The sequence below is a fragment of the Amphiprion ocellaris genome, chromosome 19 (genome assembly GCF_022539595.1).
Source record: "Amphiprion ocellaris isolate individual 3 ecotype Okinawa chromosome 19, ASM2253959v1, whole genome shotgun sequence".
Lineage (NCBI taxonomy): Eukaryota > Metazoa > Chordata > Actinopteri > Pomacentridae > Amphiprion > Amphiprion ocellaris.
In genome coordinates this window covers 28327883-28341855 of record NC_072784.1, presented here as the reverse complement: position 1 = coordinate 28341855, position 13973 = coordinate 28327883, and the positions used below count along the sequence as shown (strand labels likewise).

Genomic DNA, 13973 nt, shown 5'->3' with positions numbered 1-13973 from the left:
TCCTGATAAGTTCACAGCAGTGGATTTGTAGTAGGATCACAATCATGTAGCTGATGTAGTGTTCACTTGTTGTCATGGTTACAGTGACGCCGTGCCACTATCTGGCAATGATACAGAAATCTTTAACAAATCCATGGATCCAGACTATAAGCCGCATCACTGCCAAAATCTAATCACTTGGTCCTTGTGTCATTTCTGACCTTCCCTGAAAATTTCATCCAAACTCATTAGTCTGGTTTTGAGTAATGTTGCTAACAGACAGACAGACAAACCAACGCTGATCATCACATAAATAAATGTAGTAAAAAAGACTAACATTAAAGGAACATAGTACGTAATGTTAGACGTATTTTAATTCTTTAGATTCTCTCAGTTAAGTCTGTAATTAACCTGCAGGCATTTTGATATTTGAGATTTTTTCAAATTACTGTGAAACTAAAGAATTGTCACACTTTCTTTGACCTTTCCAAACTGCTATCATATATAAGTTATATTTAGATAATATTGATCTGACAGGAAGGTGCCAATGAATTCCCGGTATTTGAAGGGATCCTTCTTTCATACCGTTTGTCACATATTTCTGCTTGTTTTAGTAAAGATATAATTACATGTAGGACATAAAAAAAGCATCAAGACCAACAAACCAAAAACAGTTGGGCTTTAGAAAAAAGCCTGAGTGTTTTCCCTACAAATATAAAAGAGCAAGAGCAGTAATTTATTCTTCAGCCATAATTGTTATTCAAAGAATTTCATCAAAATTAAAGTCTTTATTGGAATATATTCCAAAGCAGTTAAGTCATCTCATGACTGAACAAAAATAGCCATTTATCTTAAAAAAAAGTCCCAAGATGGTTCCAAAATGCACTGAACAGCTTATGACAAAATATACATTTGCCGCAACTCACTAATCGACTTGTTAATAAATAAGATTGTGAACAAAACATTTTTACACATAACGTTTTAGACTTATCCATATTTGCAACCAAAATTGACATCCCCGTTTTCAAACAAATCATGACGACCCGTGTCACAAACTTTTGTCTAACAAGTTGCTGCAGTGCATCCTCTGATATTACCAACAAAAAAACCCCCAAAAACAAAACCAGAAAAAAGCAAAACACAACAAGTAAAAGTAGAAATAATAGTAATACAATAATAATAATAATAATAACAGGGTGATTCTTTAAAAAGCAACACTGATAAAAGTAGATATTAAAGGACCAACTATCAACAGTGAAATATACAGATTACATTCCTTCGGGGTTTCAGAATAGTGGGAGTCTGTGTGAGGAGGACGTTTAACTGAGCTAAAGGGACACAGAATCTTGTCTTGATAGAAACAGAACAAAAAAAAGCACACTCTTGTCTAAGGAGTAGTTATAATATTCAGCTTTCACACGCTCTCCTAAATCCACGGTGCATGTGAAGGTTTAGAGTATGGTTCAGGGAGAGTGGCATGCTAGCATTAATCCTGGAGAAACATAATCAGACACGTATCTCGTCTAATGTACAGAGTGAAGAGTCCTAATACTTGATCAGGTCAGTGGTTTTATAGTGTTTCTGTGTAGTTAAAGGAAACTTGCATCAAGCCTCCACTTGAGAAAACATTCAGAGCTCGTCCATAGGCAGCGTGTTCAGTTCCAAAATGACTCAAATTTAAAAAAAAAAAAAAAAAAAAACAACAAAAAGTCTTAGTTATGGCTATGGGAAAGCATAAAGCCAAGCCTAGAATGTAGTGAATCAACATGTCCACTGTCACCCGCGGTGAGTGCTGACCTGCAGACGGCTCAAACAGTTCAGCTGAAGTCATTGAAGAGGCTCAACATGCCTGGACAGCGTCTCAGGCAAAGGTGCAGTGGTTTCGATCCTGAAAATAGTACGCTCTATTTGGAAAAGGTTAAAAAAAAATGTTAAATACAGATGATTACCAAGGAAAACTAACCAGACTGAGATACAGTGTATGAAGAAGTGGTGGAGATGAGTCTGCAGACCCCATGTCAAGTGTCCACCTTCCTGCAGAGTGGAAGGTGCCAGTAGGGGGATGATGAGTCCGCTCAGGAGGAACCTGGCGCCCTCCTGGGCTGATTCAGTGCAAGAGGCCTTTAATGAACGGGGGAACGGGACTTCCAGCTTCTTCCTTGACAGTCCTGATACACACTTTCCTCTGATTCTTTCAATGATACAAAAACACAAGTTCATGGTTCAGTCTGAGCACGTTCCTTTAACAATCCACAACTTCTGCGTCTTCATGTCTTTCATACAAAAAGTCCTGCCGAGTCCCGTCCGGTTTATAGGAGTTGATGGGCGCTATGTACAGAGGGTGATATGTCGTATGCGGGCGTTGTGTTGTCGGCGGGTCACTGAGGACGAGGCTCTCCGTGGACTCTGAAGCGGTACATGCAGGTATACTCCGGGTGACCCCAGTTAGACAGCACTCGCACCTCGATGATCTGGAAAACCTTGTCGTTCTGCTCCTGCCAGAGGAGAGGGGAGATATTCAGACACTGAGGTGGTGTTTTCTGCTTCTGATGGGAACCAATCAGAAGTCTCCTACAGTTACCTGAACCGGGAAGGTTTGCAGCGACTCCCCGTCCTCCTGGTACGTGTAGTGTCCCAGCAGCTTTCCTTCCTCCTGGTACTCATCATCCAGACCCTGAGTGCAAAGAACATGTTCAATAAAGGACGACTGGATGAACTGGAGCAGAGGTGTCAAAGTCATTTTAGTTCAGGGGCCATGTGATCTGAAGTGGGCCGGACCAGTAAAATCAGAGAAGAATAACTGATAAATAACAACAATTCCAAATTTTTCCTTTTGTTTTCGTGCCAAAAAGTACAATCGGAAAATGTTCACATGTAAGAGATGATCTTTTTACCAAACATTATGAACAACCTGAAATTTTTTGAGAAAAATCTGTTAAATTTCAGCAATATTATGCCTCATTTTATCATTTAGACATTACAACTTACAGATCACAGTGTTTCTACACACAAGTATCTGGAACTCAACAATATTTTACTTTATGATCAAAACAACTTGTCAGGGTATTGAAATTACTTTAAACTTACAGTTTTACAAATTAACAAATTGCAGTTAATGTCATATCTGTAATTTTTACTCTTTGCAAAGTTATCCTGCGGGCCGGATTGGACCCTTTGGCGGGCTGCTTTTGGGCCCACGGGCCGCATGTTTGACACCTCTGAACTAGAGCATGTCTTCACGTCAGCGTGTCCTTACATAGACGGTGAAGTCGCGTGGGGCGCTGGTGATGTTTCCGGTCGGGGACAAGGTCTTGGGGATGTGCTCCACACAGAAGGATGTTGGCAGGATCCTCAGCGACAGCCGGATCACCAGGTAGCCCTGAGAGCCTTTAAAGGCCCAGCAGTTCCCCGGATACACGTCAGGCTGACGGAGGGGAAAGGGAGGATGAATGCTGTGAGACTCCTCATCATTTATCTGAACAGTAGTTGAACTGAGACCAGCAAGGTGCAGCTCAGAAAAGACAGCGAACAAACTGTAAAACTCAGCAATCACAGCTAAAACATCATATTAAACAATAACTACTTCTCTCAATGGTTGGTGCAATATCAGTTTCTGTATTATGTGTTTCATTTCATGTGCAATGTTTCACATTTTCTTTTCTCAGGTGCAATATTTCAATATCAATTTATGTTACTTACACTATTGTTCAAAAGTTTGGGGTGACCCAGACAATTTCATGTTTTCCATGAAAACTCACACTTTTATTCATGTGCTAACATAACTGCACAAGGGTTTTCTAATCATCAATTAGCCTTTCAACACCATTAGTTAACACAATGTAGCATTAGAACACAGGAGTGATGGTTGCTAGAAATGTTCCTCTGTACCTCTATGGAGATATTCCATTAAAAATCAGCTGTTTCCAGCTACAATAGTCATTTACCACATTAACAATGTCTAGACTGTATTTCTGATTCATTTAATGTTATCTTCATTGGAAAAAATGCTTTTCTTTCAAAAATAAGGACATTTCTAAGTGACCCCAAACTTCTGAACAGTAGTGTATAACCATCAGCATTCATTTTCACTGATCTATTTTTGCCTTGTTTTAGCTACTTCCATTATTTCAGTAATCTCACATCTTACTGCACCACATTTCTTATGACATTGCTTTTTTCTGAGCAATATCTGACACAAGGACTTCCTCTGGGACTAACTAGACCAGTGCTCTCTTCATCAGCAGCCTCCATTAACACTCCACATCTCTCCATCATCAGTAAAATATTTGTCTCTGTGATGTTTCCTCACCTGGATGACGACACGAGGAGACTGGGAGAAATACCAGAGCGGGAGTCCGAACAGACTCATCAGGGCCGTCTTGGTCTCATACGTCTCAGAGCAGCGGGTGCTGAGGATACTGCCACCTGGACACAGAACAAGAATTACATCAAAAACAAAATTTTTCATTTAATTCTCAGGGCCACAAATGCTTCTAATACAGAAGAAGAGCTTTTCATACTGCATGCCACTTTTTTTTTTTTATCAGTTTATCAAATTGCAAATAATGCAGGACAAGAATGCTGGTAGAAAATTGTTGATCATGTGTTAATATATTTCATTTGCTGATTAATACAGCTGATTATTGATAACTGACAGCTGCATATTAGAGCTGTTAAACTTTGACTTCATACATTTAAACATGACATTGTATTAAAGTCCATTTAGGTCTGACACTGTCCCATAATGCAGGAAATCACATTAATTTTAGGTCAAATCAAAGTGAAATTAATGTTATGGATTGAATATTAATAGATAATCAATGTTCTAATCAGTGATCCATCAGCTGCAGTACCAGCATGTAAACCCACCAAATATAAAAACATATTTATGTGATTTCTGCATCACCAGCTGTATACATGTAGGCTTCCATGGCAACGCGATGCATCCAGTGTGTGATACTGTAACTGCTTCATTAAGTGGTTTTAGTAACATTCAGATCCAATCCAATCCAATCCAACTTTATTTCTAAAGCACTTTAAAACAACACTGTCGACCAAAGTGCTGTACACATTAAATAATAGAATAAAAGAATAAATAACCAAATAAAAATACAAATAAAATAATGCGAGTATAAAAATAAGACATAAGACACAGGTTGTACAGTAAAAGTCAGCTCTAAGCTGAGCCATACGCCAAGCTAAAAAAATGTGTTTTTAAAAGAGATTTAAAAATAGGGAGGGAATCAGCCAGTCTGATATTTAGTGGGAGCTCATTCCACAGTTTAGGAGCAGCCACAGAAAAAGCATGATCACCTCTCAGTTTCTTTTTGGTCATAGGCACCACCAGTAGAGCTTGATCTGCTGACCTCAGTGAGCCAGAAGGTTTGTACGGAACCAGCAGATCACACAGGTACAGGGGGGCCAAACCATGAAGGCATTTAAAAACAAATAAAAGAAGTTTGAAATCAATACGGAGGTGCACGGGGAGCCAGTGGAGGGATTGGAGGATGGGAGTTATATGATTATATTTACGTGACCCAGTTAAAAGGCGAGCAGCAGCGTTCTGAACCAGTTGAAGTCTCGACAGTGAGGTTTTGCTGAGTCCTGAGTAAAGCGCGTTGCAATAATCTAAACAAGTGGTAATAAAAGCATGGATCAAAATTTCAAAGTTGTGACGAGATAAAAAAGGCCTCACTTTGGCAAGTTGCCTCAAATGATAAAAACTTGATTTCACAACAGCACTGATCTGGGTATCTAATTTAAAAACAGAGTCCATCTTTACACCCAGATTCGTCACAACAGGGCTTACAGCTTGGGTTAAAGAACCGAGCTCAGCTTTGACCTCCGGAGTGGAGTCACTGGGAGAAAACAGCAAAACCTCAGTTTTATGCTTATTTAAATGCAAAAAATGTAAGCTCAGCAGGTTTACAGATGAAACATTTTCCCTCAGAGCGAATCTGAATCATCAGGAAACCATCTGGTTAAATCTAAGCCCTGAACAGAACCTGGACCAGGTTTGCTCAACAGCATCAGTTACCATGGTGATCAAGCTCCACAGCATCAGTTACCATGGAGATCCAGCAGGTTAAAGGGGAAACACCCTCTGATGTTCCCTGACCTTTCAGATGCATTTAGATATAAAACAGTAGCAGCAGTGCAGCCAGATACCTCTCATATCAGTCATAATATCAGAAAACAGAAAAACCTGAATCAAACTGGACCGTTACAACTACATGATGCATGTTCTAAACCAGCGGACTGTTCAGTTGAAGTCAGAGCTCCATGTAGATCAACGTGCTGCTCAGTAACACACTGACATCGGAGCTTTTGTCATTAATACCCTGTTGTCCTGGAAGCAGCTACTGCCTGCATCAGAGACATACATTAGAGCAGAGTTATTGAGCTATTAGCTCACTAATCCCTCTGCACACTGTGGGGCTAACCGCTGTCTGGTAGATGGATGGACAAGCCTCCTTCTTACCTCCAGACTCCAGGGCGTAGTCCACCAGGCCGGTTCGATCCTGTGAGTAGAGCTTCAGAGCATTCTGGACGATCAGCTTCACGTGCTGAGGTAGAGACCACACAAGAGGATCAAGCAGAGGGCAAAACAACACTTCTGAAGAGCTTAGATTACGTGGTGATGATGATGTTGACAGTAAGAAGTCCATTACCTCCTCCGTCAGTCCCTCGGCAGCAGACGTGTGCTGGACGGTCCCAGTTATCGTCTTCACAATGGTCTGGGTTTGGGACTCGGCTTCACCCAGCGTCTGGGCCCGGCTAAGCTCCAGCTGCAGGGAGATGTTTCTCAGGATGCTGTGCTCCAGAGAGGCCAGCGACGCCTTCAGGTCCGGTGTGCTGACGTAACGTTGGGACAGCCAGAGGACCAGGGACTCGGGCAGCTCCTGCTCGTCTGCAGATCCACCGCTGCCGAAGAACAGAGTCTGCAACTCTTTACGCAGCTGGGAGGACACCTCGGCTGATATCTGGGTAAAAAATAGAAACCGGATGTCAGGGCAATTTTAATATTAACAGTTTATGAAGGAGCATAAACAAAAGTCAATATTTGTGTTTCTTACTGTGTCCTGCAGCGTGTCCAGCTGCTCACACTTGCCCTTACATCCCATAACGCCCTGCAGGTCCTGTCTGATTCTACTCAGCTCAACCTCAAGTCTGTGCACCTCGGCTAGCAGAGCGTCGTGGTCCTCCTGCTGCACACCCACACTGAGTGACAGACAGAAACGAGGCATGAGCTGCAGCGATCTCAACAACCTGTTTGCAAAATGGGAAAAGTGCATTATTGAATGCACCATTCCATCATTGTACCTGACAGGAGCAGTATCAGCTGGTGGAGTCACATCCTCCTTCTCCCTCTTCTCCTTCTCATGTTCATACTGCTGCTGCTTCTGCTGCAACTCCTGCAACAAACACATGAACCGGCATAAGTACTACAGAAAACCCCAGACAGAAGAACACTGGATGATATTGTTCCTCAACACACCCTCCATCTGATATTTGATACAGCACCACTGTTTCTTTGACTTAAAACCTAAAAATCAGCTCATCTTTGGGTCTCTTCTCATGCTATTATTTTATATATATATATCTTCATACCTAATGTTAACTGTTGGACCTCAACTCCGCACTTTTTAAGCTTTTTAATCACTTGTTTGCTTTGAAATTACACTTCATGATTGATTAGTAATGATTCACTATTTCAATTTTAAAACAAAGGCCAGTTAGACACAGGTACATCTAATGGTAGTCCATGTATGTTTGGCCTGTAAAAAAAACAAACATCGGAATAACTCATGAAAACATCTCTTCTTCACTTGTTAGCGTTTTATTTTCTGTTGAGTTGTACATGATACTGATCTTTCTTTGACATCTGAAGAGGATTCCCTTGTACTTTTTAATTCAGAGTCGTAAACTTTGATGTAATGAACTACTGGCTAAGAAACCCAGTGTTCAGTGTATGTTTTCTCTTTTTCCCAATATTTTTAGTCCGCTAAGGAGGCGGAGCCTCGGTGGAGTGATGTGACGACTGGCGTTGGTTTGTCTGTGTCTGTCATCAATATTTCTCAAAAACAGACCTTTGGATTTGGATCAAATTTTCAGGGAAGGTCAGAAATGACACAAGGACCAAGTGATTAGATTTTGGCAGTGATGCAGCTTATAATCTGGATCCACGGATTTGTTAAAGATTTCTGTATCATTGCCAGATAGCGGCATGCCGTCACTGTAACTATGACAAGAAGTGACATCAGCTGTCTGCTGATGATCACATGACTGTGATCCTACTACAAATCAACCGCCGTGGACTTATCGGGACTTATTCGTTGGAAATGATACAAGGAACAATTGATTAAATTGTGGAGGGTGTTTCTGAGTCCCATCAATTCCCGCCGCCCGCTACATATTTAGATCACGCGATTCAGTATTCGTACATAACATACACATGCAGAACACGTCTGTGCTCAGCACAAGGTCATTTTGTATGCCTTGGTGGAGTACTGTGCTCTCTGATTGTTTTTCTTGTTTTCAAGTTTTAAAAGATCCCTCTATTACAATGCAGGCTCAGAGGTGTTTTCCACACACATGTGCTGTCTTGCCACACACTCCTATGCATCGTGCAGGTGTGTTTTCAAAGTGTTTTCTCAGAGGAAAAGCATTCGAGCTGCTGTTCGTACCTCCGTCTTGGTAGCCAGAGCGTTGAGCAGCGCTTCTAAACCAGCCAGTCGTGCTGCCTGACTCTCTTGGTGTTGTTTCTGCTGCTCTGCACTCTGCAAAAGAAAACAAGTAGACTATATGTAAACTTTCTGAGCAAAATGTCACTCTCACAGGTCTACAGTAGATCCAGCTACCTGTTCTTGGTGCATGTTCTCCTCCTGCAGCTCTCCTCGCAGGACACCGAGTCTCTGCTCCAGCAGCGACGACACCCACAACCCCAGACTCTCCCTGTTGGTCTGGCTGTGCAGCTGATCCCTCAGGGTGCTGTAGAGGCCCAAAATGTCTCCGTGACGCTGCTCCTGCTTCTCGTCACCCTGCCGGACCTGCTCCCACAGCAGGGCTAGCTGGCGCTCGACGCGTTCAAGACGCTCCAAGTCCACGCCAGAGACGACCAATGGAGGAAGCGTGGGCTGAGGAGGAGAATGAATAGAAGAACTCTGTGATATTTCATAAAAGATAAACTGCAAGGCATACATTACATAATCAGGTTCATATCAATCAGTCAATCAGATTTATTTATATAGCACTTTTCAACCAAACAAAAATGCAACACAGCGCTTAAAGTAAAAATTAGTTCTAGAAAGAGGAATAAATAAAATCTGCCAAATCAATCGAAAGAATGACTAAACAGTAGGTCATGACTTTGCTTTTAGAAACATCAACATTCTGCTGCCCTCAGGTCTTCTGGCAGAGATGCCGTCCGACCAGTCTCCAACTCAACAATCTCCATTATCCAACCAATAACATTGTTTTTTTGTAACTTCCAGTCGACCCTAAACAGCTGGGTCCTAAACTGTAAGCTATACATCCCATAATAAGGTCTGCCTGTCCTACCGGTGCCTGTGACGCAGGGCTGGCTGGTGTCGCCTCCACCGGAGTCTCTGCTGCAGGGACAGGAGCAGGAACCGGCACCATGTTGGACAAGAAGGTCAAAGGAGACGCTGGACGCCACTCGGTCAGGTTCACGGCTGGCAGGTAGGCGAGCAGGGCGGCAGTGGACGGACCCCAGAGCCATAGAGCTGCAAAAGAAAGGTAGATGGAGGGATTGACCCGTTACTGCACTGCTGGCTGCTTCCTCTCCACAGAGACCGTGTTCACACCTTCATTTGAATTCTAAATAACTCAAGATCACACAGATTAAACTGTCCAAACTGTGTGTAAAGCTCATAAGAATGTTTACATTTAATCTAAAGTTGCTGCTTTCAAAATATTGCTTCTCGGATTAAATCATCTTGACTATTGTCCATCCATCCATTATCTTAATCCTCATTAGGGTCGTAGGGGGTGGAGTCTATCCCAGCTCACTTAGGGTGAAGGTTCACCCGGACAGGTAACAGTTAATCGCAGGGCTACACATAGAGACAAACATTCATATTCACACCTACGGACAATTTAGAATCACCAGTTAACCTCAGCATGTTTTTGGACTGTTGAAGGAAGCCGGAGGAAAACCAATGCATGAACAGGGAGAACATGAACCGGGGATCTTCTAGCTCCAACGCAACAGAGCCACTGTACAGCCTGAACTATGATTACTTCACCAAAGAATGCGGCGGAGTTACAGGATGATTGGCGTGGGTTTGTCTGTCTGTCTGTCTGTTAGCAACATTATTCAAAAACAGATAAACAGATTTGGATGAAATTTTCAGGGAAGGTCAGAAATGACACAAGGACCAAGTGATTAGATTCCAGCAGTGATGCGGCTTATAGTCTGGATCCATGGATTTGTTAAAGATTTTTGCATCACTGCGAGATAGCAGCATGGTGTCACTGTAACCATGACAACAAGTGAACACTACATCAGCTGCCTACTGATGAGCACATGATTGTGATCCTACTACAAATCCACCGCTGCGGACTTATCGGGACTTATCCATTGGAAATGATACAAGGAATTATTGATTCAATTATGGGGGTGTTTCCGAGTCCATCAATTCCCGCCACCTATACGGGGAATGAACAACCTTGGCGGAGTACTGCAACCTCTGAGTGCTTTTCTAGTTTAAAATAAAATAAGTAAATCAGCAAAACCACACAGTTTATCAGAGTTTAGAGCAAGAAACTATTAAAACGGGAAATGATCAGACTTTCAGCTTTCTGACACTCTATTAACTAATGTGTGATTGTCTTTTTTTTGTGGAAAAACATTCAAATCTAAGTCAAATATGGCGATATTTAATCAAATCCCTTTTATTCTTAATGTCTCACTTAAAAATTAAACCAGATTCTGTAAAAAATGAAAAAATTCTGTCTTCCTCAGTGCAACCATAAAGTTCTTACTGGCTCAGCTGTGACCAACAGTCAGGCAACAAAAATTCAGTTTTGGTTTTCTTTTTTGGCTGAACTGAAGGCAGCATTTACAGAGTGCAGATAATATGTATGGAAATCCAAAAACATGTAGTAAAATATCTGGGGTTTTTTTTATACATTTTTCCGCTGTACATGTTGATTTCAGGTTTTAATAAAAATAAACACTAAATAATGAAAGAAATTCATCTGTTGTTTTTACTTTTTTTCTGATTTATGGCATTATAATTTTGTCATATTCTATAAATTGCCATACAGATTTATCTCTGCTTCTTCATGGTTGTTCTGTTTCCATGGAGGTGAAGGACTTCATATTGCAGAGAAAAATGTTCCACTGTAAATAAAAATGTGACAGGAACAAAAAAAAAAAAAAAGCATCCAGAAGGTTAAAGATTTCCTTCCATCCAATCATAAACTGCTGCAACAGGCCGACACGGAAACAAATGTTATTTTTCAAAGTAACTCAGAGAGCAGCAAATAAAGTGCATTTTGAATGAATGGATGTTTGTGTGAGCAGGACTGAGGAGGCTGGCCTGGATCTGGTCCTGGATTCGCTGCACACTCTGGGGATCTGTGCTGGTTATAATATACTACGGACAGATTTTTCTCTTTATCTGCTCACTGAATGGGTTACATCTGTGATAGAGAGCACAAGAAGTTCTCACAAACTCACCAAGGAGGAGCAAAAGGGGCAGAAGGAGCCACAGGAGCTTCCAGAGTCTTGGAAGGCATCTGAAACACAGAACCAGCAGCCGGTGATTAGCACACAACAGGTAGGAGTACATGGTGTTGTTTTTGAAGGAAAATATTTTTTTTTCAATGACGATAACATTAAATTAATAAGAAATCCAGCCTAGACATTGTTAATGTGGTAAATGACTATTCTAGCTGGAAACAGCTGATTTTTAATGGAATATCTCCATAGGGGTACAGAGGAACATTTCCAGCAACCATTACTCCTGTGTTCTAATGCTACATTGTGTTAGCTAATGGTGCTGAAAGGCTCATTGATGATTAGAAAACCCTTGTGCAGTTATGTTAGCACATGGATAAAAGTGTGAGTTTTCATTAAAAACATGAAATTGTCTGGGTGACCCCAAACTTTTGAACAGTAGTGTAGTTATTATAAAAATATCAAATATGACTGATGAAAACTATATGTTCTAAAAGTTTCTTTCTACTCACTGCAAGGTTCAGAAGACGGCAGGACTCTTACCGTGTCAGAAAGAAGACATTGAGGAGCGACATGAGTGACACCAGCTGATACCATCCTGATGCCAGAAACCACAGAAGACCCCGGCCAGCCTTCACTGTAGACAGAGGAAATGTAAAACATACGTACAGTGAACGAGAACACAGTCAGACTATACTCACTGGCCATTTTATTAGGTCTTCAGCTGCTCGCTAATATCTAATCAGCCAATCATTTGGCAGTGACTTCGTAAGACACAATCTGACTCCTGGTCTGCGAAGCACTGAATGGTCTTGGACCAAAATACATCCTGGACTTATTAGCTCCATATGAAGGATCCAGAGCCCTCAGGTCATCAGGGACAGGTTTATTGTGTGCTCCCAGAACCAGAACCAAGACTAGTGAAGCAGCATTCAGCTACGATGCTTCTCACCTGTGGAACAAACTTCCTGAACACCTGAGGTCTGCTCCAACTGTTGGCTCTTTTAAATCAAGCCTGAAAACCATAATGCTTACTGCAGCTTTCTCTTAGATGTTCAGTCTGTTTTCTCATCTTTTAATGCACTTTTATGATCTTAATGTCTACTTTTATGTTAAATTTCTATGATTTTAATGTATGTCTACCTTTAAATCATTTTTCTGAATGTATTTCTTTGCCATTGTAAAGCACCTTGAATTGCCTTGTGTATGAACTGTGCTATACAAATAAACTTGCCTTGCCTAATAAAGTGCCCATGAGTGCATATTATTTAAGTACTATATTATTAAAGCAGCAGAAGATGCACATTTGAACCAACCTGGAGCTGCCAGGAGCATCCAGAGCAGTGAGAGCAGCCTCTGTGCAGACGTCCCGACCCCTGATCCCAATGCCTTCCCAGCTCTGACCACACAGTAACCCGGCTGGAGGAGGCAGTAACCTGGAAGACAGAAAATAACTCGATTAGCTGCAGCACCGACGGTCCACAGCTACAAACAGGTTGAGTTCTAAGTGCATGGTACCTACACATTCAGCATATTTAGAACATTAAGAGAAGAGTTAGTTAACCTGTGTAAACTAGGGCGCTCCACAGCGCCCCCACCAGGCGCTGAGACCTGGAGGCCTGTGTGAGGAGGACGGTGTGTGTCTCAGAGTACTGCTTCCCTTTACAGTCATCACCTGTGTGTGTCAGCGACGATGGAAGCAGAACGCACAAAAACAAAAGATGAACTGATACAGATTGCAATAAAACAAAGAATTTATTTCTGCAAATAATCAGGACAAAATCAAATAAATAAAGGCAATAAAAAAATTATACACATATAATGAAAAAAATAAAAATAGACCACTGGTATGTGTACTGCAAATTCTGCGAAATATATGATGACGTAGCAGACAAAGCTTGATGAAGAAACCTCTGTTGTTATTCCAAAGCTGTGTTTTCTAATGACTGATTGACTGATTATCCAAATGTGGCAGGTAAGGACATATAAGTATTATGTACTGTATTTGAGTACAGTTCTGAGAAAGCTGTACTCTGGTCAAGCATTTCCAGCTAAAGCAAAAAAGTTTTCAAATACGTCGTCTCCAACCTTTTTGATCTCCATGGTAACTGATGCTGCAGAGTTAGATCTCCATGGTAACTAATACTTTGGAGTTAGAGCTCCTTGGTCACATTTTAATAGCTAAATTAACAGCCCACCAATTAGAGATTCTTCCTTCTACACGGCTCACATAGTTTTATTTTGATAAACAGTCAAATGATGCAACATCTCAGGATAAAAAATCCAA

At 41.4% G+C, this 13973-nt stretch overlaps 1 protein-coding gene across 7 annotated transcripts in view; it reads right to left on the bottom strand.

Moving 5' to 3' along the window:
* Nucleotides 1-747: 747 nt before the first annotated feature.
* sun1b (Sad1 and UNC84 domain containing 1b) overlaps nt 748-13973 on the bottom strand; it is a 39616-nt gene continuing 26390 nt past the window's right edge. For 6 of the 7 annotated variants that reach the window (XM_023288187.3, XM_023288185.3, XM_023288184.3 and 3 more), the window contains 15 exons: nt 13251-13361; nt 13003-13122; nt 12230-12323; nt 11687-11745; nt 9541-9725; nt 8841-9116; nt 8667-8759; nt 7303-7394; nt 7056-7200; nt 6651-6962; nt 6461-6545; nt 4289-4404; nt 3236-3403; nt 2561-2653; nt 748-2474 (listed from right to left, as the gene is read on the bottom strand). In XM_023288187.3, the coding sequence (XP_023143955.2) occupies nt 2358-2474; nt 2561-2653; nt 3236-3403; nt 4289-4404; nt 6461-6545; nt 6651-6962; nt 7056-7200; nt 7303-7394; nt 8667-8759; nt 8841-9116; nt 9541-9725; nt 11687-11745; nt 12230-12323; nt 13003-13122; nt 13251-13361 (2066 nt within the window). In that variant the 3' untranslated portion in view covers nt 748-2357. The remainder of the gene's footprint in view (nt 2475-2560; nt 2654-3235; nt 3404-4288; nt 4405-6460; nt 6546-6650; nt 6963-7055; nt 7201-7302; nt 7395-8666; nt 8760-8840; nt 9117-9540; nt 9726-11686; nt 11746-12229; nt 12324-13002; nt 13123-13250; nt 13362-13973) is intronic. The other variant, XM_023288189.3, reaches the window with a different exon arrangement.